The sequence below is a fragment of the Hippopotamus amphibius genome, chromosome 6 (assembly GCF_030028045.1).
Source record: "Hippopotamus amphibius kiboko isolate mHipAmp2 chromosome 6, mHipAmp2.hap2, whole genome shotgun sequence".
NCBI lineage: Eukaryota > Metazoa > Chordata > Mammalia > Artiodactyla > Hippopotamidae > Hippopotamus > Hippopotamus amphibius.
This window is the reverse complement of record NC_080191.1, coordinates 116,607,989-116,634,298: the sequence shown is the minus strand read 5'-3', so window position 1 is coordinate 116,634,298 and position 26,310 is coordinate 116,607,989. Positions and strand designations below refer to the sequence as shown.

Genomic DNA, 26,310 nt, shown 5'->3' with positions numbered 1-26,310 from the left:
TCCTTGCCTAAACAACTTTTAAAACAAACAAACAAATAAAAAACAAACACAAAACACATCTCTTGTAGTGCAATTCTGCTGGTGATGAATTCCTTGAGCTTTTCTATGTCCCAAAAAATCTTTCATTCACCTTCATTTTTGAAAGATATTTTCATTGGATATAGCATTCAAGGTTGACAGTTCTTTTCTTTCAGTACTTTAAAGATGTTGCTCCTCTGTCTTCTGGCTTGGAGTTTTCCAACACGAAATCCGCTGTCATCTTTATATTTGTTCCACTTTACGAAATGTGACTTTTTTCTGGCTACTTTTCAAACTTTCTTTTTATTATTGGTTTTGAGCCACTTTATTATGATGTGCCCTAGTATAGTTTTGTTTGTGTTTCTTGTGCTTTGGGCTTACCGAGCATCTTAGTTTTGTGGGTTTATAGTTTTTATCAAGTACAGAAAATTCTGGCCATTATCTCTTCAAGTAATTTTCTGTCCCCCTGCAATGCAATTTCAGCACTAACTATCCAGAGTTAGCATAGATTTCACAGGTTAAGGGTATAGTCCTCCACAAGACTCCTTTCACTTCAGACACCAGCCATAACTCTGGGGTTCCCAGGTCACCCATACTTCTAACTACCTGGCTATAAATATGGGGGTTTCCATTATCCTTTGAGGTTGAACAACTTGCCCAAATGACTCACAGAACTGAGGACTACTATATTATGATTACTATTCTATTATAAAGGATAAAAACCAGGACCAGCCAAATAAGAGGGTAAGGTCTGGGAAGGTCCAAAATGAGCTTCTGTGTCTTCAAGACATGTCACCCTCCCAGCACATCACTGTGTTTCATTAACCAGGGGGAGCTCAATTGTGTGTCAGTGTCCAGAGTTTTTAACTGGGTTTCATTATGTAGACATGATTGACTGAATCACTGGCCACATGACTGAATTCAGTCTCCAGGCTCCCTCCCTCTTTGGAGGTCAGGCTGATGTCACCTGGCTGAAAGCCTCAACCTCTAATCACATGGTTGGCCTTTCTGGCATGGCAAGCCCTCATCATGGAACTATACAGGAGCCCATGATGAGTTACCTCATTAGTATAAACTCAGGCACAGTCCCAGAATCCACCATGAAAAACAAAGACACCCATCATTTGGGAAATTTCAAGGCTTTAGAAGCTCTGTCCTAGGAACCTGGGACTAAGACCTGACAAATTCTTTATTTTACAACATCCTCTCTTCCATTTATAAGTATGTTAAGTTGCTTGAAGTTAGGTCCCATAGCTCACTGATGCTCTTTTCATTTTTCTTATATTCTTTTTTTATGTCTCTGTGACTCACTTTGGATGGTTTCTATTCTACGTTTTCAAGTTCACTAGTCATTGAATTTGTAATATTTAATCTGCTGTTAATCTAACCTGGTACATTTTTCATCCCAGACACCTTAGTTTTCATCTCTACAAGTTAAATTTAGGTTTTTAAAAAAGTACTTGGGGCTTCCTAGGTGGTGCAGTGGTTGAGAATCTGCCTGCTAATGCAGGGGACATGGGTTCAATCCCTGCTCCAGGAAGATCCCACATGCCGTGGAGCAACTAAGCCCGTGCACCACAACTATTGAGCCTGCGCTTTAGAGCCTGTGTGCTGCAACTACCGAAGCCCATGAGCCTAGAGCCTGTGCTCCACAACAAGAGAAGCCATGGCAATGAGGAGCCCACGCACCACAATGAAGAGTAGCCCCCGCTCGCCTCAACTAGAGAAAGCCCACGTGCAGCAACGAAGACCCAACACAGCCAATAAATTACAAAAAAAAAAAATCAGGTCTCTTGATTAGGATACAATGCTCTCTCCATTTCACCACACTGAACTATGGGATTAAAAAGAAAGTATTCGGTTTTGATATCTGTTTTAATATACTTGTCTTTTAATTTTAACAACTGTGTCAGGTTCTGAGTCAGTTTCAATTGATTGATTTTTCTCCTAATCATCAATTGTATTCTTCTGTTTCTTTGCATGCTTGATGACGCCAGCCATTGTGAATTTTTTACCTTTTTGAGTCTGGATATTTTTATATTCTTACATTCTCAAGTTCTGAATAGAATAAATATTTTACGTTCTGGGATGCTGTTAAGTTACTTTGAAAAAACTTTCATCCTTATAGGTCTTGCTTTTCAGATCTGTTAGACAGGACCCAGTGCTATCTAATTTAGGGCTAATTATTCCCCACTACTGAGGCAAGACTCCTATGACTGCTCTACCCAAAGTGCCATGTATTATGAGGTTTCCCAGTCTGGCTGGTAGGGACAGATATTATTCTTGGCCCTATGTGACCCACAGGTACTGTTCCCTCTAATTTTGGGTAGCTCTTTCTCTTCAGCTTTGGTTACTTTCCTCACATATACCTGCTGATCAGTATTCTGCTGAATACTCATGGGGGAGTTCTGAATATCTCTGGAGTTTTCTCTCTGTGCATTTCTTTCCTCTTTGGTACTCTGTCCTGAGAATTTTAGTTACTTTGGTCCTTCTAGATTCTTGGCTCTGTCTCATAAGCTCAGGGAGTTTGTTGAACTCTGCCTAGGCTCCCCATCAACACACTGTGGCTTGGAAACCCTCTCAAGGCAATTATAAACCGCACCTTTTTTTTTTTTTTACTATTTCTCAGGAATCACTATCTTGTGTTGACAGATGTCTGGTACCTTGAAAACCATTATTTGATATTTCTTGCCTGATGTTTTTTGTTGTTTCAGGTGGGAAGGCAAATGCAGTCCCAGGTACTCCATTTTGGTCAGAAATGGAAAATCTGTTGATTTTGTATGTTAATTTTATTTCCTACTATTTTACTGAAATCTTTTATTGTTTGAGTTTTATCACTGATTCTCTTGGGTTTCCAAGTTTACTGTCACGTCACCTATGAATAGATACTTTACTTCTTCAATCATTCTTATGCCTTTAATTGTTTTCTCTTGCACTATATAATTACTCTAGTACATAACAGAGTACTGAACAGTAGTGGAGATAGTGGCATCCCTGCCCTGTTTCTGATCTTAATGGAAATGCCTCTAATGTTCTCCTATTAAATAACATACTGGTTTTAGCACTAGGTATACATATTATAATCATGTTAAGAAAGTATGTCAAATACCTACTTTCTTGAGCATTTTTAAATGAACGGGTGTTAAATTCTGTCCAAAGTTATTTCAGCATCTAATGAGACAATCATGATTTTTTCTTAGATACAATATATGATATTAATAAAGAGCCTAATTGCTGAACCGATCTTGACTTTCTGGAATAAATACCACCAGGTTGTGTGCATCTGCTTGTTAATATTTTATTACTTTTTATCCTTAATCATGAATTATATTTATTTGCAGTTTTCTTTTTTGTACTTTCTTTACCGGGTTTATGTATCAGTGTTATATTTATTTCATAAACGGAGCTGTGGAGTTTTCCTGCCTTTTCAATTCTCTGGAATAATTTATTGAGTATTAGGACTATCTGGTCTTTGAGAGTTTTGTAGAATTCCCCTGTGAAACTACTTGGGCCTGGTGTTTTTTGTGGGGTAGTTCCTTAATAAAGATCTCTACTTCTTCTAAGGAAGTTATTTTGTTAAGCTTTCTAAATAAAATGGGGTCAATTTTGGTCAGATGTGTTTTCCTAGGAAATTATCCATTTCAGCTAGGTTTTCAAATTTATTTCCAAATCAATTTTGGGCCTGCAAAGTACTCTTTTATGATTAAAAAAATTTTTTTTCTGTTCTCCCTTGTTATTTCTTATTTTGTATATTAGTGCTTTCTCCTTTTTCTGGGTGAAATGAATTAATTGTTGGTCTATTCTGTTAATGTTTTCCCCATACCAAGATTTCAATTTACTAAAATTGCCACTGTTTCTTAAGTTCTCCATCTTTTAGTTTCTAATCATTATTGGGGGTGGGTGATGGGTACCTGGGGGTTCAGTGGATCACTCTGTCTGCATTTGTATATGCTCAAAATTCTCCATAATAAAAATAAAAAAATTATATATACACAGTATAAAGTCAAGGAGTATATAAGAACTTATGATGGAAAGAACCATTCTGCTAACCTACCCCATTCATGTACCTTTAGCCTCACTTCTTTTGAATCATTTATATTTTTATTTCTTTTGCTGCTTACCTCTATAAACATAAAATTTATTATTTAAGTATAAGTAAATACTATGTTACAATTACTTTTCTTTATAGCTCTATCAACTTTAGACAATATCTATTATTCTTTGCTAGGGAAGATGAGGATTTAGCTCATTTAAACTGTCCCACTTTACTTCCCTTACCCAATATTTGAGGTTATGATTTTTAGTTCTTGTATTGGTTATCTTTGTAAACTTCAAATAATCTATTTATACATTTAATTTTCATCGCATTCATCTTAATTTCCTTTTACATAGGATGATGATAATAGCACTCCTACCCTTATTTTCTCTTCTCCCTCCTTTTTCCTTCACATTTTGTTGGTATTTTGACTTTCACATTGTTCAGCTTGTTTAAATACTGTTCTGCAACCACATTAAAATTTTGTACAGATCATCCATAGGGTGACTTTAGGTGTTAAAATATTTTATGACATTTTGACTATATAAATACTGTTGAATGCTAGGTTAAGCAGTATACAAGGAATGCATTTCATTTCTTATTGGCCCAATATCATGTCCCTTGGGGCATTCAATGGAGAATGTTCCAGGCATTGAGGTTAGATGAACTTCCTTTTCTTACCTTTCATTAGTTGTTTATAATCATGTCATATTTCAGTTTGCTTCATGTTTATACATGACTGTTTTACACAATTTTTTCATTTTTCTTGGAGTTTCTAATCACTTTCCTTTAGCTTGTTGACACACAAAGCTGCATCTTCATCATACTCTCCAGTTCCCCTGTTCTCATATATAACAACTATCTCCTTCTACCTCCCTTCCCAGAGAAATCCTCCACCTTCTCTATTCTGGACTGGCTGCTCTTCAGTTGCAAACCTGGGACTTTATTTCACTGCTTCTCTGGATCGCGTCCATTGTTTCCTGGATCTCATGTATTTCTCCTTTTCGGTTTACTTAATTTGCTGTAGAATATATTCAAGTAACTCTCTAAGAAAACAGGAGATAAACTTTCTGAGTTTTTAAAGGTCTTTATTCTAACCTTATATCCTATTGATAGACTGACAGGATATAGAAATCTGAGTTCAAATCTATTTCCCCAGAGCTGCCAATGAGGATCTAATACCACCCCAATTCTTATTCCTATTAGGGTGACCTGGTTTTTCTTTCTGGAGGATTTCAGTGGTTTTACAAAATTTCAAGAGGACTTGTTTATGTATATCTTTTACTATTCAATGTGTTTGGCACTCAGAGACTCCTTTCAACCAGAAGACTTATATTCTGTATATTCTGGTTATGTGGGCAGTGACTAGAGGGAACATGAGAGGCTGGGGTGGGAGGGTCACATCCTGTTTTTGATCAGATGATGGTTACACAGGCACGCTGTGTTTCCCCAAGAAACGAAACAGGAATCCCACTGGGTTCCTGCTCTTTGGACCCATCCTATCACTACAGTCTTTCCAATTCTCCCCATCCTGTATTGTTTCTTTGATGATTTCCTTCTTTCTATTTTCCTCCTTCTTTCTTCCTTAGATTCCAGTTAGTTAGATGTTTAAATTCTTGAATTGGTCCTTTATGTCTTCTCTTCTGTCTCTCTCTCTCCTCCATGTGTGAGTTTGTGTTTGAGAGAAATATCCTTAACTTTAGTTTTCAGGCCTTATGTTGAAATTTTAAATTTTGGCACCTATATTTTAAAATCTGAATAGCTCTTTCTTGTGTCAGCATCTATTGTTGTTTTATATAATTTCTCTGAATATAGTAGTTATTTTTTAAAAATGATTTTTTAAGAACAGTTACAGAAAAATTGAGAAGATAGTATAAAGTTGCCATATATCTGTACCCACGGCCCTAATTATTAACATCTTACATTAGTATTTGCTATAATTAACAAGTCAATATTGATAACATTATTACTATTATTTGAAGCCATACTTAATTCCTATTTCCTTAGTTGTTACCTGATGTCTTTTTTTCTGTTCTAGGATCTCTCTTGGATCTCTCTAGCTGTTGTGCCTCCTTAGGCTCCTTTTGGCTAAGACAGTTTTTCAGACTTCCTTTCCGTCTAATGATCTTGACTGTTCGAATGAGTACTGGTCAGACACTATCTAGGATGTTCCTCTACTGGAATTTTTCTTAACATGCTCTATTGTTTATTATGTTAATTTGTCAGGCTGCACTTTAAATTTGGGAACCAGGTAAGGATTCAACTGGTCAACTGCTCTGTATACCAGCCTTCAATGATGCCCCATTTCTAATACTTCTCATCAGCTCTGCCAACTCTGAGTTTATAGCCTCTCTGGGATTCTAACGAGCAGAGTGGAACAGAGTAGCTCACTTCTCCACTGCAGCCCATACACAGCCCCTCGTTCCAGGCTGTGGTCTCCTTAGCCTGCTTCTGCTTTCTATCTTCAAGAAATACTACATCTCTTGTACACTGATTTTTTTCTCCTCTGTTCCTCTCTGCCATTCCATTCACTTTCATGGGTTTATTCCTTTTAAATGTCTATATTTTAACTTTGGAGAAGTATGGAAAAGAACTGGAAGAAAATGTATCAGTCTGTCATCTTTTACCAGAAGACTCCACACGTCCACTTCTTATATAAAAATAAAACTCCTATATGGACACCAAGTGGGGAAAGCGGGGGGATTGGGGGGGAATGAATTGGGAGATTGGGATTGCCATATATACGTTACTAAGAAAAAAATACCAAATTATACACTTTAAATATATGCAGTTTATTGTATGTCAACTGTATCTCAATAGAAGTTCTTAAAGAAAAAAAAAGTTCTTAAAAAAAAAAAACAAACTCCTTACATTTAAGGGAAGGAAGTAAAAAAATCCAGTAACTCATAACTTTGTTGTTTGTTTGTAATGCTCTTGGTACAGCTTAATTTATATTCCTGTCAAAGCTTTTATTAAAGCTTCTGATAAAACTCAGGGTAGGTTCCCACAGGAAAAAGAATTCACCCACATGAACCTTTCATGAAGCAACTATGTGTAGAGCCGTGGGCAGGTTAAAGGAACAAACAAGGGAATGGGAGGCACCAGGGATGAGCAACAGTAAGATACTGTTACAATTCCTAGGGGGAGGAACAGAGCTATGGAGCCCAGCAGGCACTACAGCTGTGGAAAGGCGGCCATCCAGCAGAAGCTGTATCACAGAGAAGTACGGTTACGGTGCTGAAGCAAAGAGTCAGGAAGACATGCTAACTTCTTTCTTCTCTGCCCTCCCACCTCCTGGGAGTGCTACCCATCAGCCAGACCCAACTGGGAGCTAGTCGGCAAAGAGGGCCAGAAAGATGCAGTTTGTAGGAGACAGAGCAGGGCTGGGAATGGAATGGATCGAGGGGGTGAGGGGTGGCTGGAGAACTTTCACAAAACATAAATAGGAACACATGATACTGGATATTATGTATGAGGGTCTTGATTAAATGTAAAAAACTATTAACAATCCTCATTCCCATGAACACTTTTTAAGGGGGAACAAAAACATGTAGCAGGTGAGTCTAAGGATTATCAAGGCTACTAAGCAAATTAAGATAAGCTCAAAAACCCTGCACATAAAATAAATTACAACCACACTTCATTCTCGGAACATGTAAAACTGTTCTGACAATTAGAAATCTATGTCATACAGTGTTAGAGGTCGGGATGGTGGTTTCCCTAGGGCGGGAGGGAGCATGAAGAGCTTTGGGGGTACTGGTAATGTTTTGATTCTTCATCTGGGTACTAGTTACACAGATGCGCTCACGTGAAAATTAACTGATGCACTCTGATTAGTGTCTTTTTGTGCATGTATGTTGCAATTTAACAAAAAGCTATAAAAAAAAATGATGGTAGCCATGAATACAACTTTAAAAAACTTGAAATATGTCAATGTACCTTTCTGCCCTTCTTTAGGCATCCTCACTAACAGTCAACAAGGATTTACTAGAACAATTAAGAAAATGACGTGCATCCAACAGAAATGAAAGGCAGGTCTCAGCTTCAAGGAATCTGTGAACTACTTAGGAAAATGTAATATTTAGATATGAAATTAAGAGTATTAACAGGCAATGTATCAGGCTATGAAGAATGCTATAAACAGATCCAGTATTGGCATGCGACTGTTTCTCATCAGTAGGCCTGGATATAATTATTCCCCAGTGGGCTCTTTCTATTGGAGATTTCTTTCTCTTTAACCTTAACAAAGGTCAACTCAACTAACTGGACCAAACACCTGGTTTCAGAAGGTGCTTCCGTAATTGCTGTGGGTGGGCAGAGGGGAGGCTGATTAAGGCCTCTCTCTTCTGCTTCAGTGGGAGTAGCCCTGTTTTATCTGTTTTATACTATCTGTTTATACTATTATTTGTATTAATTTTCACTTAACAAAAGGATCCTGCTGCTAAAACAAGCTTGGAAACCAGTCATCTAGAAATCTGACCTCTAAATTTGTATATCTCAATTGACATACCTTACAGTTGAAAAAAATTTTAAAAACCTCTGAAACTAAAAATAAAACCCATTTTTAAAAGGAAATGAAAATTACCTGAAGTAAAGGAATAAAATCATCCTGTTCTAGAGAGCTGCAGCTGGGCTTTGCAAGAAGACAGATAAACTTAGAGGCATCGTCATGATGGTTACTCAGCAACCTAGAAAAGAAACGACTGCTTAGGAAGACTGGCTACTGTGAACAATGACTATAACATTCATAGTTGGTAATTTCAGTCTGATATGAATTCAGGCTGCTTAGATCAAGAATCAACTGCTCTCTTTTCAATGATTAAAGAAATTGGAAAAATTTCCATGCTCTTGATTTTGCCAAAGAGCCATATTAATGAAAGGTCAACAATAAGACAGTATATTATTTTTGTAGAATGCTTCTGAGAACACAGAGTCAAATGAACTAATGCAGGTAAAAATATACTTGAAGGAGAATGTCCATTCAGGTAAGCTCAGGGCATCTGGAACCAGAACTCCAGAACTGCCTGCCAGGAGGGGACATGTCCAATGGACGACTACACACCACATAAGACATGAACTTCTGTTTGTCCAGGTTGGCAGACACATTCAGGACCAGCCTGATAGGGGGCTTTTGAAATTAGACTTTGAAGGACCAGGCTAAAGAAAAAATGAAGTCCCTATTAAATCCTCAAGCTCAAAGAATTCCTCATGCCCAACTAATTGCTGGATATTTCCATTTGGAGGCTATACTCTGACAGCAAAGTCAAAACAGCAAAAACCAAATTTAAAATCTTCCTGTCAAAGTCATGGATGTCTGTTTTTATTAATGGTGGTACCACTCCAAGTTATCTGAGCTTGAAAATTTGAGGCTATTTTAAACTTATTTCTCTTCCTTATTTTCCAATTAGTCTCCATACTTTCTTGCTTTTCTTCCTTAATCATTTATTGAATGCTAACTGTGTGCCAGATACTGTGTCGGCCTTGTGGATACTTAGAATACTAAGAAAATAAGACATGGTTTTGTCTCCTTGTAAGGAGCTTACAGTCTAGTGAGAGAGCTACACCAATAAGATTATACTCCTGTATAATCTCATTACAGAAGTAATAAACTGAAGGCATCATGGAAGGACACAGGAGGGCCAGCGAGATTTCCTGAAGAGTTGTGAAGTAGGAAAAGTGGGCTGTTGTGGATCAAGAGGGTCGCATGTGCAAATGTCTGGTATGAGACTGCACAGATTATCTGGGCAACTGCAAGCACTGGGGTGGTAAGGGAAGGGGACATGAGCATGTAGGATCAGATCCTGGAGGTCCTTTTATGTTAGATCAAGAAGCCTGGACTTTCCCCTACTCGCAGAAGAATTTTAACTTAGACAGTGACATGATCAGATGTGTTTTTCGTTAAGTATCAAGCAGAAATCTGTCCAAGGGCCTGAGCATGGGTACTGGCAGTGGGAGATGAAGAGAAAGGGGCAAATATGGTTGAAATGGAAGGACACAGTAGTTGACAGGTGTAGGGGAGTAAATGAGGGGAAATCCATGATGACTCCCAAGTTTCTAGCTTGGACCACTAGGTGCTTGGAATACGGGGTGGGAATACTAGAGTCCTGAGGAATGTTTCCTCGAAACATTTCAGACAATCATTCCTTCCTTCCTATTTCCATTTTACCATCAAGTCCAGGGTCTTATTACTTCCTGCTGAGACTTTTAAAAGGGAAGAGGGTCATAATGGGCTTCAGTGTCCATCCAACCTCACATCATGGACAATTCATCATTCTAAAACATTCTTTGATTACATAATTCCCTTTTCCAAAAATGTTCAACAGTTTTCTACCACTTATGTGGGTAAGTCTAGATGTCTAAGTTGGGCATTTAAGGCCCTCTCTAATTCGGCTAGAGCCTGCCTGCCTACCTGACCACTTTGCTAAATGAAACACCCACTCGGGTCAGCTGGCCTGACCCACACTTCTCTGAGCGTGCCATGTGCATTCTTGCCTTGGTGCCATTTCTCATCCTGTTTTACTCTCCTAGAATACCACCTCTCCCGACTCTGCTATCTGAACGCTGGCTATTCTTCAAGGTCCAACTAATAACCCACCTCTTTCAAAAAGCCTTCTCTGACAACTAAATCCCTGTACTATTTAATTTGTATGTATTACATACACCATTGTAATACATGAACTTTTTTTTTATAAATTTATAAATTTATTTATTTTATTGGCTGCATTGGGTCTTCGTTGCTGCACACGGGCTTTCTCTAGTTGCGGCGAGCAGGGGCTACTCTTTGTTGTGGTGTGCAGGCTTCTCATTGTGGTGGCCTCTCTTGTTGCAGAGCACGGGTTCTTGGCATGTGGGCTTCTGTAGCTGCGGCACATGGGCTCAATAGTTGTGGCTCACGGGCTCTAGAGCGCAGGCTCAATAGCTGTGGCGCACAGGCTTAGTTGCTCTGTGGCATGTGGTATCTTCCTGGGGCAGGGATCAAACCCATGTCCCCTGCATTGGCAGGCGGATTCTTACCCACTGCACCACCTAGGAAGTCCTACATGAACTTTCTTTTATTTCTCTGGCACCTAAAGGGCAGGCAAAGTTATAGCTCTTTTTTCTCTTAGCACTTGACATAGTGACTTTTACATAGAAGATTCTCAAAAAATGTTTGTGATCTGACTAACAGATACACACTTAACTGACTTCAGCTGTCATTATTAAAGCCACAGAATGATCTTTATTTTCCTTATCATTCTTCAGCATGCTCAAGATCCCCAAAGTTAAATAAATATATATTTCAGAAAAAGATTAGTGAAATAGGTGCCGATGGGAACCATCTCTTAGGATTGGAAAATGGGTGGGATGATCACAACAAAAAGGCAGTGAGGTCTTCGGAAAACAGTGCTTTTATCAAGATAGGATAGCACCGCTAAGTAAAAACTTCACAGATGTGACAGATAAGTGATAATCTGAGAGGGAAAAGTCAAATCAGGTATGGCCTTTTGCTATCAGAAGCACGAAACAGAAAGAAAAGGTGAGTTGCGATTCCCAGTGCTAGTGGCTTGTAAACTCTCTATGGCAGGGGAAAAAGAGATTAAAAAAAAAGTTGTGAGAGCTGGAGAAAGAAGGTAATCATAGCTATTCTAAGCTATCTTCCAGAGCTCTTAAGACAAAATATTGTTTTGTTAATGGGACAAATGACACTTTGACAGGAAAAGGTAAGAGGAAGTAAAGCATAAAAAAGCTGGAGCAATATTACTGACTCTGTTTGAGAGGAGTTCTATCACAAAGTTGGTAATCTAGGAACTCAGAAAAGCTGTGAGGAAATGCTTTTCCCCTAAAAATGTCTTGACTGTAAGAGAAACAGATGTTAAAGTACAGATATGAAATGGGCAGCAGAGCAGGGAAGGAAGGGGAGCAGAGGCAGGAGAACAAGAGCCTGTTAAGGCGTACACGCTCAAACCACGCAGAGGAGGGCTCAGAAGCCTCCACCACATGAACACTGGGACAGGAGGCAGATTATTTCCTGTTATGCTGTGACTTTTGTATTTGACTTTTCCCCCAAGATTATATACAGCCTATTATTGGAGCAGGTCAGCATGTGTATGTATATGCCAATATGTTTTAATTCTGTGTCATTATCTGCCAGTTATTTTTTTGTAGTTGAAAGTTTTAACATACTATACTTGGACCCAAGTCACTTTATGCAAAGGGTACAATTTGTAAAAAATTACAAAAACAAACACGTCTTCTTCAAGGTCAGTGTGGTAATTCAAACCATCATGCCTAGCTGCTTAGTCTCCCAAAATAGCCATATTTGGGTCTCCTTTAAAGCACCCTGGTTTTTAAAAGGCATTTTGAGTGCTCAGAGAGGAGCTCCCGCTAGAGGGCACTCCAGTCATTACAGCATCTGGACAGAAAATAAAGCTTCAATACAGAGACATTACACCTATTCATTCATAGAATTTTTTTTTTTAATGAAAAAAGACAGGGACAGTTACTCATGCTATATAACTTCATAAGCAGTTTCCTGCAGTAATGGAAAATGAAGACTTGAGCTTCATGTCTTTTTTCCCCTTTTGCCTTTGTAGAAATCTCTTTTCCTTAGAGATAAAATGAAAATGATTCATCTCAATAAAGGAATACAGCTGTTGTGGGTGCTGCTGCTGCTCTATCCACCAACATAAATGTCCATCCTATCTCAGTGACATGAAGTTGTAAGACAAAAAAAACTCCTGGCTGTTACTTTCCTTAATATTATGCAGCTAGACTACTACAATATTGAATGGAGAGCAGACATCCCTTTCTCATTCTTATCTCAGGGAAATCTTTCAACATTTTACTATTTTTTTTATAAATTTACTTATTTAAAAAATATTATGCAGTTAATTGCCAATAAATAAGCTGATTACTGGTTTTCCTTTGATAGTCAGTCTCAGGCTCACAAACACAGGGTCCTAGCATATTCAAAATAACTTAGAATGTAAGTAGGTATAGTTCTGCTCTCTGGCTCTAATTATTTATAGAATGAACTACTTCCTTTTTTTTTTTTTTTTAAACTCCTGGTTTGTTCAAAGCTTTCTCTGAAATAATCATAGCTCACTTCTTCTTGTTGCTTTCCCAGATTGTTAGGTGGTTTTTGCCAACAATGCTGACTTCAGTGGCTGAAGATATCCCTGACAAGAGCTGTGTAACATCCCTGTTCTTTCTATACCTTGTTCACACTCCACAGGAAGCCTTTTTCAGGGTCTGGCACCTACCAGGGGGAGAGAAGGTAGCTGAATGAAAGCTAGAACAGCTACCCATTTCAAGTTCTTTAATTTTGTTCCTGTTATATGCTGATTTAAAATAACAACAATAATAATCAATAATAGACAAGTAGACAACCCCACTGAAGTCCTGGCTTTACTGGTGGGGAAAGGAGAAAGAATCTAAGCTGACCCCTCCTATTGCTCAGACCCTTGGCTCTACTTTCTTCCCTCAGGTTCTAGGGTGTCAGAAACAGCCAGAATGTCACATGCCAATTCTTTTACTGGTTTACTGCTGCCTAATTAGTGCCTTTTTAATTTGCAAATTCTAGACTCAAAGGAATTCTTTTACAACTGCATTGAAAAAACAAAACAAAACCCCTTTTAAGATTTTTATCTAGCTGTTTCCTATTTGCTGTAGGAAAAGTGGAATGGTGACCATGGCCCTGACTTTGGAAGGTCATCCCGCTGGTGTACGAGGAGTGATTCTAGTCCTAGGGCCATTTCAATCCTTGGTATTTGAACAACTTAAAACTATTCCCTGTTAACAAAATTCACCTGGAAAACATGAAGCATTTATAACTTTTAGCTTTGGTGTGCTTCTTTAAAAGAAGTCCATTAACTGGTAGTCTTATATGCCCTGATCACTTTACTTCTATTGTAATGCAAGAAGAACTTGGTGAACTCAACTTGGTGCCAGATTTTTCAAAATAAGAATACAGTTATTAATCACTTATTATGTTCTCAAGCATTATACTACTAAGGGCTTTGAGGTGGCATGAAAGAATTAGAAGAATCTGTAAGCTGAATTCTGCTGCTATTATATGTTGATTTTAAATAATGATGAAGATGGTATCGGGTGAACAGCATTTCCCAATAGTTCATCAGGAAGGGCAACTAGCCCAGAAAAGAGAAGAACACATTTAAAGAAAGCTGATCAGTTAAAAGAGCTGAGCAGTTAAAAGGGGCATGCTATAACATTCTCTTAAATTGATAAATATATCAAGAAATAACTTCTAATGCAGAAAGTTTTTGACAAAATTCAACATCCATTTATGATAAAAACTATCCAGAAAATGGGCATAGATGGAAATTACCTCAACATGATAAAAGCCATATATGAGAAACCAAAAGCCAACATCGTTCTAAATGGTGAAAAACTGAAAGAATTCCCTCTTACAACAGGAACAAGACAAGGGTGCCCACTCTCACATTATTCACCGTAGTTTTGGAAGTTTTAGCCACAGCAATCAGAGAAGAAAATGAAATAAAGGGAATCCAAATTGGAAAAGAAGAAGTAAAATTGTCACTCTCTGCAGATGACATGATATTATACATAGAAAACCCTAAAGACTCTACCAGAAAACTGCTAGCACTAATCGATGAATTTAGTAAAGTAGCAGGATACAAAATGAATGCGCAGAAATCTCTTGCATTCCTACACACTAACAACGAAAAAGCAGACAGAGAAATTAAGGATACTCTCCCATTTACCACTGCAACAAAAAGAATAAAATACCTAGGAATAAACATGCCTAAGGAGGCAAAAGACCTGTATGCAGAAAACTATAAGACACTCATGAAAGAAATCAAAGATGATACAAACAGATGGAGAGACATACCATGTTCTTGGATTGGAAGAATCAACATTTTGAAAATGACTGTACTACCCAAAGCAATTTATAGATTCAACCCAATCTCTATCAAATTACCAACGGCATTTTTCACAGAACTAGAACAAGAAATCTTAGAATTTATATGGAAACACAAAAGACCCCAAAGAGCCACAGCAATCCTGAGAAGGAAAGACAGAGATGGTGGATTAGGCTTCCTGACTTCAAACTATACTACAAGGCTACAGTGATCAAGATAGTAAGGTACTGGCACAAAAATAGAAAGGAAGATCAGTGGAACAGAATAGAGAACCCAGAGGTAAACCCAAGCACATATGGGCACCTTATCTTTGACAAAGGAGGCAAGAATATACAATGGAAAAAAGACAGCCTCTTCAATAAGTGGTGCTGGGAAAATTGGACAGCAACATGCAAAAGAATGAAATTAGAACACTTCCTAACACCATACACAAACATAAACTCAAAATGATTAAAGACCTAAATGGGGGCTTCCTAGGTGGTGCAGTGGTTGAGAATCCGCCTGCCAATGCAGGGGACACAGGTTCGATCCCTGCTCCAGGAAGATCCTACATGCCGTGGAGCAACTAAGCCCGTGTGCCACAACTATAGAGCCTATGCTTTAGAGCCTGTGAGCCACAACTATTGAGCCCATGTGCTGCAACTACTGAAGCCCACGCACCTAGAGCCCATGCTCCACAACAAGAGAAGCCATGGCAATGAGGAGCCCGCGCACCACAACGAAGAATAGCCCCCACTCGCTGCAACTAAAAAAGAAAGCCCGCGCACAGCAAAAAAGACCCAACAAAATAAAAATTAATAAAAAAAAAAACACCTAAATTTAAGGCCAGACACTATAAAACTCCTAGAGGAAAACACAGGCAGAACACTCTATGACATACATCAAAGCAAGATCCTTTTTGACCCACCTCCTAGAATAATGCAAATAAAATCAAGAATAAACAAATGGGACCTAATGAAACTTACAAGCTTTTGCACAGCAAGAGAAACCATAAACAAGACAAGAAGGCAACCCCCAGAATGGGAGAAAATACTTGCCAACGAAGCAACGGACAAAGGATTAACCTCCAAAATATACAAGCAGCTCATGCAGCTTAACACCAAAACAGCAAATAACCCAATCCACAAATGGGCAAAAGACCTAAATAGACATTTCTCAAAGAAGACATGCAGATGGCCAACAAACACATGAAAAGATGCTCAACATCACTAATCATTAGAGAAATGCAAGTCAAAGCCACCATGAGGTATCACCTCACTCTGGTCAGAACAGCCATCATCAAAAAATCTAGAAACAATAAATGTTGGAGAGGGTGTGGAGAAAAGGGAACTCCCCTGCACTGTTGGTGGGAATGTAAGCTGGTACAGCCACTATGGAAAACAGTATGGAGGTTCCTTAAAAAACTAAAAATAGAACTACCATATGACCCAGTAATCCCTCTACTGGGCATATACTCAGAGAAAACCATAATCCCAAAAGAAACATGTACCATAATGTTTATTGCAGCACTATTTCCAATAGCCAGGACATGGAAGCAACCTAAATGCCCATCAACAGATGAATGGATAAAGAAGATGTGGCACATATATACAATGGAATATTAGCCATAAAAAGGAACGAAATGGGGCTATATGCAATGAGGTAGGTAGACCTAGAGTCGGTCATACAGAGTGAAGTAAGCCAGAAAGAGAAAAACAAATACTGTATGCTAACTCATATATACGGAATCTAAAAAAATAGTACTGATGAACCCAGTGACGGCAAAAATAGGGATGCAGATGCAGAGAATGGACTGGAGGACACGGAGCTGGGGGGCGGGGGGCGAAGGGGAAGCTGGGATGAAGTGAGAGAGTAGCATAGACATATTTACACTACCAACTGTAGGATAGATAGCTAGTGGGAAGTTGCTGTATAACAGAGGGAGATCAACTTGATGATGGGTGATGCCTTAGAGGGCCAGGACAGGGACCGTGGGAGGGAGTTGCCAGAGGGAGGGGATATGGGGGTATAAGTATAAATACAGCTGACTCACTTTGGTGTACCTCAAAAGCTGGTACAGGAGTGTAGAACAATTATTTTCCAATAAAGAGCTAAAAAAAAAAAAAGACCCTGTGAGGACACAGTGAGAAGGTGGCCACCTGTAGGCTAAGGAGAGAGGCCTCAGGAGAAAACAAACCTGCCGATAACTAGATCTTAGACTTTTGTACTTCCAGAACTGTGAGAAAATAAACTTCTGTTGTTTAAAAAAAAAAAAACAAAAAACAACTTCTAAAGAAGAAGGAAGGGAGAAAACAGAAAAGAGAGAAGAAAGTTGGATTTGAATTCAAGAAAACCTGTCAGGATGTTAAAATCCAGGAGTATCTTGATAAATATACTATTCCTTTGTTCCTTAACAGGAGCTTTCAAAAAGTAATGACTAGGACTTCCTAGGTGGTGCAGTGGTAAAGAATCCGCCTGCCAACGCAGGGGACATGGTTCTGAGCCCTGGTCTGGGAAGATTCCACATGCCACAGAGCAACTAAGCCCGTGCACCACAACTATTGAGCCTGTGCTCTGGAGCCCGTGAGCCACAACTACTGAGCCCATGTGCTGCAACTATTGAAGCCCACGCGCCTAGGGCCTGTGCTCCACAATGAGAGAAGCCACTACAGTGAGGAGCCTGTGCACCACAATGAAGACCCAGCGCAGCCAATAAATACATTAAAAAAAAAAAAAGTAATGACTAAAATCTATTAGAATTCAGTTATTTTTAATAAATCAACTAGATAACAATTCTAAATTATATCATATGAGAATGGAAGCATGTGACATGTGGTTTGCTCCCCTTAAAGGTGCATTTATGGCACTGCTACAAGAGTCAAATCCTAAGACTCAAATTGTTAACAACTGAAACTAAGAAACTATCAAATAGTTATTAAAGAAGTATTTCTGAAGATCTGTTTTACCGATTAGAGACATGTAAGATAAAGGCTCAGGTAAAGAATTTGTGTGTGGGCATAAAAAGCTGTGAATCATTGAATTTTACTTGTTGAAACAAAGAGTAAGAGGAAAATTAATAAATGAGTAAAATAAGTGACCTTTATAAAGCATGTCATGAGGACCAGATAATTCCTTGCCCAGTCCCAGAGTAACTGCTCTCATACTTACTTTCTCCACATGGTGATGAATGACTGTGCTGACACAAATCCTGTCCTCTCTCCCCCTGCAGCCCTGAACATGGGGGCTTTCCAATAAAGAGGACAGCCACAGACCTGCAAATAAAACACAAATACAGTGTAAGCCAAGGGGCAGTGAAGGGATGACACGGCCAAAGAAAGGGCCTTTGTGGCTTTTACTCTTTTACCCTACATGCCACAGAGGACAGAAGGGCCCTTGGAGGAGCAAAACTGGGGCAGAAGCAGATATATCAGCTGGGGTAGATTCAGCGAGACAGGGGAAACAAAATAAGAGGATGACATGTTTAATGAAGAAAATGAAAATCCATTTGCCTTCTCTAAGTGTATTTATAGTGACGCTTCTTTCCCCTGATAGTTAAAGCAACTGGTCTCCCTCTCTTCCTACCACTCTTACATCATATATTTTCTACCTTTAGAAAGAAAAAGGAGTGACTGAATGTCATGGTTGTATATGCCCTTCCTTCCCATAGCAGAAAAATACAGCCACCTTTCTTGCTCACTCACTTGGTGTCAATACAGTCTACCACCTCTTTTCTCTTCCTCTTTCTCCTTCGTTTACTGTGTTATTAAGCCCCAAGTTCAAGAAGAACCAGAAAAACCTGGACTGTTCAAGAAAACAGCTATAAATCTATTTAAATGGTTACAGTTCAGGTGAAAGATGAAAGGCAAAATTAAAATGTTATCATTTATTTATATATCAGAAGATACCACAAATGACTATACATTATAAAAGCCTCAGAAAGAAATAAAATACAATACCCTAAAAGGTAATGATTTTTTTCTCCTCAATTAAAAAGCTCTTTCTTTCACTTAAGAAAAATTATTCTTATACTCTTATAAGAAAGTTTGTACCAAACTTGCCTGCTTTTTTTCTAGAGGGAAAATTCTTCCAAGTAATAATAATATCTAAATATTAGCGGAGAAATAGTCTCCACATCTTCCCAATTTTGTATATACACATAAAACATATTCCCAAATCTGAAGCCCTAGAAGAGTCACATCTTGTTATCGGATAAAGATAGTCATTATTCATATTAGATACAGGATCTGTTGAGCCTTATTCCACAAAGGGAAGCTTCTCCTCTGGCAGATGACTAGATGTGAATCCACATTAGGTTGAGATGAAGTTGCTCGTGATGTGAGGCTTCAGTGCATAGCGGATCCCCACAGAAGCCTGAACAGTAGCTTGTCTGAGATTAAGTTATGCTGAGAAAATGCCCAGGGCTGCTGGCTTCATGTCAGAGATGAGGATATGGATGGTGAGATTCAAGCCAAGGGAGGTAAGTACAGGGCAGAAATAAGAGATTGCTTCTGCTAGGGCCACTAAAGCATGTTCTGCAAGCAGGGTGGAATTTAAGATTTCTCAAGTCCAGAGGTTAAATACCTCCACTGAGGTCAAGAATGAGGAAAAGGTGTTGCTTAGCAACCAAATGGATTTTGTTTATTGTGTAAATTATGATTGCCAAGGTACAAAGCTCACAATTAATATACTTTGGGTGGTAACTGTCAAATCCATTTTCCTAAATCCCAATCCTCCCTTTCATGCAGAATGGTAGTTTGCCAAGAAAATGCTCTTAGATGTGACAAGCTATTGGCAACTGCTGGGAAAGTTGAAAGAATAGCCTGTATAATGGAGATGGGGGTGCAGAGCCACAAAAAGAGAGAGAATACAGGGAGAGACTGGAACTGGCTTGCCAAAGTGCTCGAAGCTCCCATCATTAGAGTCACTATGGATTTTTCAGAAATGGAAGGAATCAGGAATCTTCCAGCTCATCCTTGGGAAGTGGTCACCAGCTCAGCAAAACACTTCCAGGGACTGTGCACTTATCACCCGTGAGGCTACTTCCACTATTAAACATCTTTCATTTCCTTGGATTATGGTCTTTTATTCAGAAGACTCCTGTTAAAATGTGTATGTCAGCTCGTAAAGTATAGTAAATCACTGGGATGAACATTTACAAATTTATTATGACCAAAAGCAGAATCCTAAGAGATACAGTACAGAATAGATATGTTTTGAAGTAAATGGGAAAGGGGTGGCCTATTTTTCTTGTAGTGGGGCACCCTGAGTAGCCAAGGGGTAGGCAGCATGAGGGTATCAGGCCCTTGGAGAAAATGCCAAAGGAAAAAACTGGAAGGGCAGTGGATGGCAAGGACTGCAGACATTCCACTTTGACCATTTAAAAAAAATGTATGGCTGGCCTGCATCTGCTTAAAAACAAAGAATTAAGGTAAAGGGAGTCAGGAGATCAATAAGAACCTAAAAAAAAGTAAATGATACGAATCTGAGGGCAACAGAATAGAGACTTTTATAACAAAGGAGAGAACAAGCTCATGTCAAGGCTTTTTACAAAGGAAAAGACTGGATGACAAATGAGGAGGTAGAGGACATGCCGGAAATGGGTTTAGAAAACGTAAGCTTAGGGGAGGAGGTAAAGGTCAATGTTGCCGGAGCAAAGAAAACTTGATTAACACCTATAATTTGATCTAAAAATGGCCTAACAACATAAAGAACTGAAAGCAAGGTTATCTAATGATACACAGGAAGAGATGATCACCCAATATTTATAATGTTCTTTAACATTTTAAAATGTGTCATGCTTGTTATTTCATTTGATCCAATACAGAAGAGGGCAGGTATTTTATCCCATTCTACAGATGAAGAAATAAAGGTACAGAGAGGCTACCTTACAGGGCACAGGCACGATGGGTCAAGATGGTGCTATGTCAGCCAATGAGAGGAGCTGGAGGGCTTTGTACGGTTCAGAAGACAGTTTCCTTATTTTCCCTCAACTTTTTGCTAGAGGCTAAAACTCAGTGGTGACAAATACTTTCCTTGCTGTTCCTCAGTTTCTGTTCCTATGCTGCCTTTGTCCCGCTTAGATTCATTCTCTGTTCATTTCTTCTCCATCACTACTTAAAGTCGTGGGAAAAAGTACAAACTACACACTTAGAAATTAATCAGAAATGGACATTAATCTCTGCAGGCTGAGGTCGAAGACGAATGAGCTAAACTTCACCAATAGATGCAGATTTCATAAACACAGTTTTCTTTGCACTTAAAAAAAAGATCCCAGTCTCTACAGCTACACTTAAGCATCACCAAGAGTAGACTGCAAACTCAAACTGGCCTTCCAAGTAGCTTTATAAACTATAAGAGTCCATAAAAACGTTCCTTTATTGCTCTGACCACCACCTCCTTCACTGTCCGTTGGGGGCCATCTTCTCCTTTCCTATAGCCAACCTGTCATGAGAACACAAGCACATGAGGATGAGTGCTGCAGGCAGAGTCCACTGCCAAGCGGTGAAGACGGTCTGCAGAGCAAAGAATGACGGAAAGTAAGGCTGATTCAGTGAGTGCTGACAGACTGGCCGTAACCAAGGAAAAGGTGGATTACATGGGACTAGCTAACAGGAAGACACGATTAAATGAATTTTTAGAAATAAATGATTTTAAGAATAAAGAGGCTAAATCCAATAAAATGAGCTGATACAGTACTTCTGAGGTCATTATACACAATCCTCATCTTTATATGCAATGTTAGTTTTAACTTTTTAAAGGTATGAGCAGTTCACCTTGCTACCTGAGCTGACAATTCAGGTCTAAAAGCAATGAACACAAATGCTTGGTATCCCTGAATGGAATTTAGGGCTATAATCAAGTCCAATTCAGACAAGTTAATTAGACATGTATGTTTATACTGGTTATTGTGCCATATGATAATGTGGTATAAACAGCAAATTGTTATGTAAATGACTGTTACTATGGCTAAACAAAATAGCTTCCTATCTTTTTAAACTTCTCTATGTTGCCAGCTTCAACACTGGCTGTTTTTCCTGATGCCACCTACAGATTGATCCTCACCACCTGTAAACAGGAAAGTCCTCCCTGATTCCCCAGCATGCAAACCCCTTCCCTGACTTGACTACACTCTTTCCTACACTTCCCATGACCATCTGGAGTCCTTAGGCTCTCTGCTCACTGTAGATTCACTGTGGAGTGCTGGCAGGCCACTGAGCCACAGGCAGGGCAGGGCTACCATGAGCCAGGTGGGACAGCCAGAGCAGGAGGGTGGAAGCAGCGTGGCAGAAAAGTCTCTCAGTCAGGGGCTGAGGATACTCAGAGAAGGAAGGCTGACCCAGAGACCTTCAAGACAGAGCAGGCTGCAGGTCTCTGACAGCAAGGCACTAGTCACTCGGATTGGCTCTCCAGATGTGGGGAGCCCAGCAGAGCACCAGGGACCTACCATGTCCCTCAATCTGCAGTTCCTCCTGTTTGCCTGCCCGAAGTGCTCCATGAAACCTCCTGTCCCTCTCATACAAATTGTTGCCATGTTAGACATACTGTGTTTGGCATTTATGCGATTAACATGTTATCTCCAAATGCAGACTTCATTCATCCTTGCTAAATCCTATCTTTTGGATTTAGATTCGTCGTTTCAGCCCATTCAGATAATTTACCACCTTGATTCATAGAACAGCCATCTCTCAAAGCTCTGAGTAAGAAAATGCCAAAGCCCTGAAAGAACTTAAAATTTATTTGGGTGGATACAGCTGGAAGTTAGCTGATGGCATGTTAGCATGTGTTCGGGGACACAGGGTAGAAACAGCACAATGCAGGAGCCAGAGTACTTGTCTCCTGACATGGACAAACTCTGTGACTTCAGATACGTACTTGTGGGGCTTCAGTTTCCTCATACATACAAAAGAGTGGAAACAGGTTGAGCTCTTATTTCTGGAATGAAGGAGTTTGTTTTTCACTAGAAACATCTAAAGGGTCAACAAGCAAGTTCTAAGACTGAGAGGGTAAAGAAAAAAAGGAATAAAAAAAAGAATTCTTTTTCATTTCCCTTAAAATCACTACTTACAAATTAACAGCAGTAACAAATGTTCTGAGATTAGAGGTAGGAGAGAGGATGGGTCACCACAGGGCAGGGGTTCAGGGACCTCTCTCAGGACACGATGGAAGCTGGGTGTTAGAGGATGGGTGACATGGGGGTGGCAGAGTGGAAGCCCATTTTGGAGGGGAGAACTGAGAGCCCAAATGCAGAGGTCAGCGTGCAGGAGGGCAGGTGGGTCAGGCTCATGAACAGTAGTTTGGGTTTTATCCTCAAAAGCTCTTAAATATTATTCCTGAAAGCAGAGGAAGCGTTCCCAGTGGAAGGGTGCATAGGGTCTTGGGAACTCCCACTTGGTGTCTACTTGCCTGCATGCAGCCCTAAGCCTACTAACCCCCTGTGTCTTTTGAAGCACAGCTTGAGACCACTGCCACATCTTGAGGTATGATATGACTCTTCAGTATACGTGCATGATAAAAACAGAACCCAAACAAAACAAAGCACTCCTATAGATGGTAGGAATCCCTGAATACTGCTGATCTGGGGGATGACAGGATCAAATATAAACTGATGGTTATGCTCAGTATTAACTGTTCTAGGAGGAGGCTGGAGAATTAGCATCCAGTTACTGAAGATGTTACAGTAGTCCTAGCATTAGGGACTAAGATCTTAAATTACAAGCAGTTGGATATATTGGAAAGTATCAAAGACTTGCTTCCTTGTGGCAAATTCATTTATTTCTGAGAAGAATTACAGTGTTGAGCAGGTCTAGTGGTTCCTTATCTGGCTTCAGGGCAAGGAGTTATGATCAATGAACGAGAACAAAAAAAGAGATTTGTATTCAACACAAGGGAAATCTTTCTAACAGGTAAGGCTATTTAATGATGGAACAGGCTGCATGGCAAGGTAGTGAGTTTCCTGTCACTGAAGGCATTCAAGCAGATAATGAATTTATGTGTCGAAGATGCCATGAATGGAATTTCTATACTAAATGGGAGGTTGGACTGGGAGACCACTAAGGCTTTTTTCAAACTTAAGAGTTCCATGAAGTAGAACCATAGCTAATACAGCAGCATCAAATAAATTTTTTCAATATGGAAAAAAAATCTATGCATCCTTAAAAACGGAGAGCAAGGAGGCAGTAAAGAGAGGGAGACTTGAATTGCTAGAGAAAGGGAGATTATACGTCATTTAGTAGTTCTATTACCTTTGCAATTTTTCCCATTTCATAAATGTCTGCTTTCTGATCTTCAATATCCATGAAAGCAGTTTCAATTCTGCTTAGAGTCTGTTCATGATTACTGCAGGCATCAGGGAGTCCTTCAGGAAAGTAGAACCGTGGAATGTTTATGGATACTGTCGTATTCACAACATTATTCACATGAGGAACAGGGGAGGGAGGTCGGGGACTACTTGGAAAGGTGGCTGGAGATGGAAGTGGTGTTCCAGGTTTCTTTTCTGGTTTATTTTGAATCTGGAAGGAAAATATGATTATGAGACACAAATATTCTAAACAGTATATATTACTGGAAAGTCCTCACCAGTAATAGGAAGTTGAGCATAAATACAAGAAGCCACAAGCAGAAGTAGTGCAGATGAAGAGCTCACTCTAGAGTGGGGTAAGCATACTCTGAGGGAATGCTTATCTATACTAAATCAATCAGTATATTACTTATCTGACAACGCTTGAGTTTATATAGATTTGTGCTTAGAAAATCCTACAGTACGTTTTCCCACCAGTGATGTGGCAGACATTTAAGAGCAATGTCTGCTGACCTACTGAGGATCTCAAGGTGAATTCTCAGTCTTTTGGACCTGGATTAGTAAATTCTTCTTGAAGACTTGGTCTTTCTGTGCATTTCTACCTGTCCTTCATCAGGCAGACAGAATGAGTTCTTTTAAAATATGTAGATCTAAAATATATTGTCCTTTGACCTTCTTCCCTAGTTTGACTTTATCTAGGTAGAATCACTGCCAGTCCCTGATACAGCGAAACTGTTAAAAAAATTAAAGCATTTTAGTTTTAGAATGTCTTCTACCAGGCTGATTTACTTGCCACCAGGGCATGCCATTTTTTCCGAGATACACATTTCTCTCATTTTTGGTACACGCTAATAGGCAAGGATCGTGGTCATTAATTTCACCACGGCCAAACTCTCTTTACAGTTTATTAATTCATTAATAGTTTATATCATTCCTTTTTCCAAAAAGGATTTGATGTGGTGGACCATAAAGAGACATAGAAAGAACAGCATACAAAGGTTGGGGGGGTTGGGGGTAGTAACATGGTGATTAAGATTATCCATGCTTTAAGGGAAAGGGGAAGGGAGGTACACTAATATTCAGGTAGAAGTTTATTTTAGCAATGAAGACTACATCTAGTTCTGAGATTCCTAGCAGAAAAAGCAAAAAAGATTCCATGAAGATTTTCAGAGTTTAATTTCTATTCTTAATTTTGACCAAATTATCTACCAAGGCTCATGAGCATGGCACTATTAGATGCTACATAAGGTATGAAAGATGGACATGACTGTTGACTAGCTAAATTTATTTTAAACTCACTGTGAACACAAACTATTAACTCGAGGGTTCTTCTTCCTTAAGTTATATCCTGATGCAATTCATAAAGTCTGAACAATGATGTATCAGTACGAAGTAGATCTGAATATAATATTCCCTTCTGACATATGGACTCACAACATGATATTTTAAATTCATGGTAAAAATTTTTGCTATCTTCGAAAAGCATGAGTATTATAGGAAGATGGGCTACATTCACATAAATATGTGACAAATGTGACTTAACCTCTGACTTCTGTTAAACAAGGCCCATTTCTCACATTAATCTCTGACATTAATACAGAGTGGAGTCTGCTCATATATTAATATCATTGGGGATATGAAGGCCAGTTGGTCACACCAAGCCTTTGCTGCAGTATCAGGATGTCACCCATTTAAAGCAATAGTCAAGGAAGAAGTGGCAGAGGGGTCATGCCAATAAAATATGAAAAACTTAACAAAAAACAGTGATGGCTTACTAGCTCTGTGATCTCAGGAAAGTTACTTAACCCTTTAGAATTTCAGTAATAAAAGAGACTATAACACCTTCTTCTTGGAAGGCTGTTGTGAGGATTAAAGGAAATTACAGGATATAACATAGGGAAAGGGCTCAAAACTGTGCTGGGCAGAGATATGTCTTTAAGAAAATGAGTCACAAGGCCAAAGGATGGCGTTCTCAAAAGACTAAACATAACTTGGCATGGTCCTTCAGATTCAATAATAAATAAACAATCATTACCTTACACTAAGGCAATTTAAAGTTTATGAACTACTTTTGATTTAACAAACTGATAATCTAA

At 39.1% G+C, this 26,310-nt stretch overlaps 1 protein-coding gene across 5 annotated transcripts in view; it reads right to left on the bottom strand.

Annotated features, from left to right (window-relative positions):
- Positions 1-26,310, bottom strand: part of PPP2R3A (protein phosphatase 2 regulatory subunit B''alpha) — a 183,615-nt gene that overhangs the window by 78,030 nt on the left and 79,275 nt on the right. For all 5 annotated transcript variants that reach the window (XM_057738035.1, XM_057738039.1, XM_057738036.1 and 2 more), the window contains 3 exons: positions 24,159-24,425; positions 18,085-18,188; positions 8,640-8,742 (listed from right to left, as the gene is read on the bottom strand). In XM_057738035.1, coding sequence (XP_057594018.1) covers positions 8,640-8,742; positions 18,085-18,188; positions 24,159-24,425 — 474 coding nt within the window. The remainder of the gene's footprint in view (positions 1-8,639; positions 8,743-18,084; positions 18,189-24,158; positions 24,426-26,310) is intronic.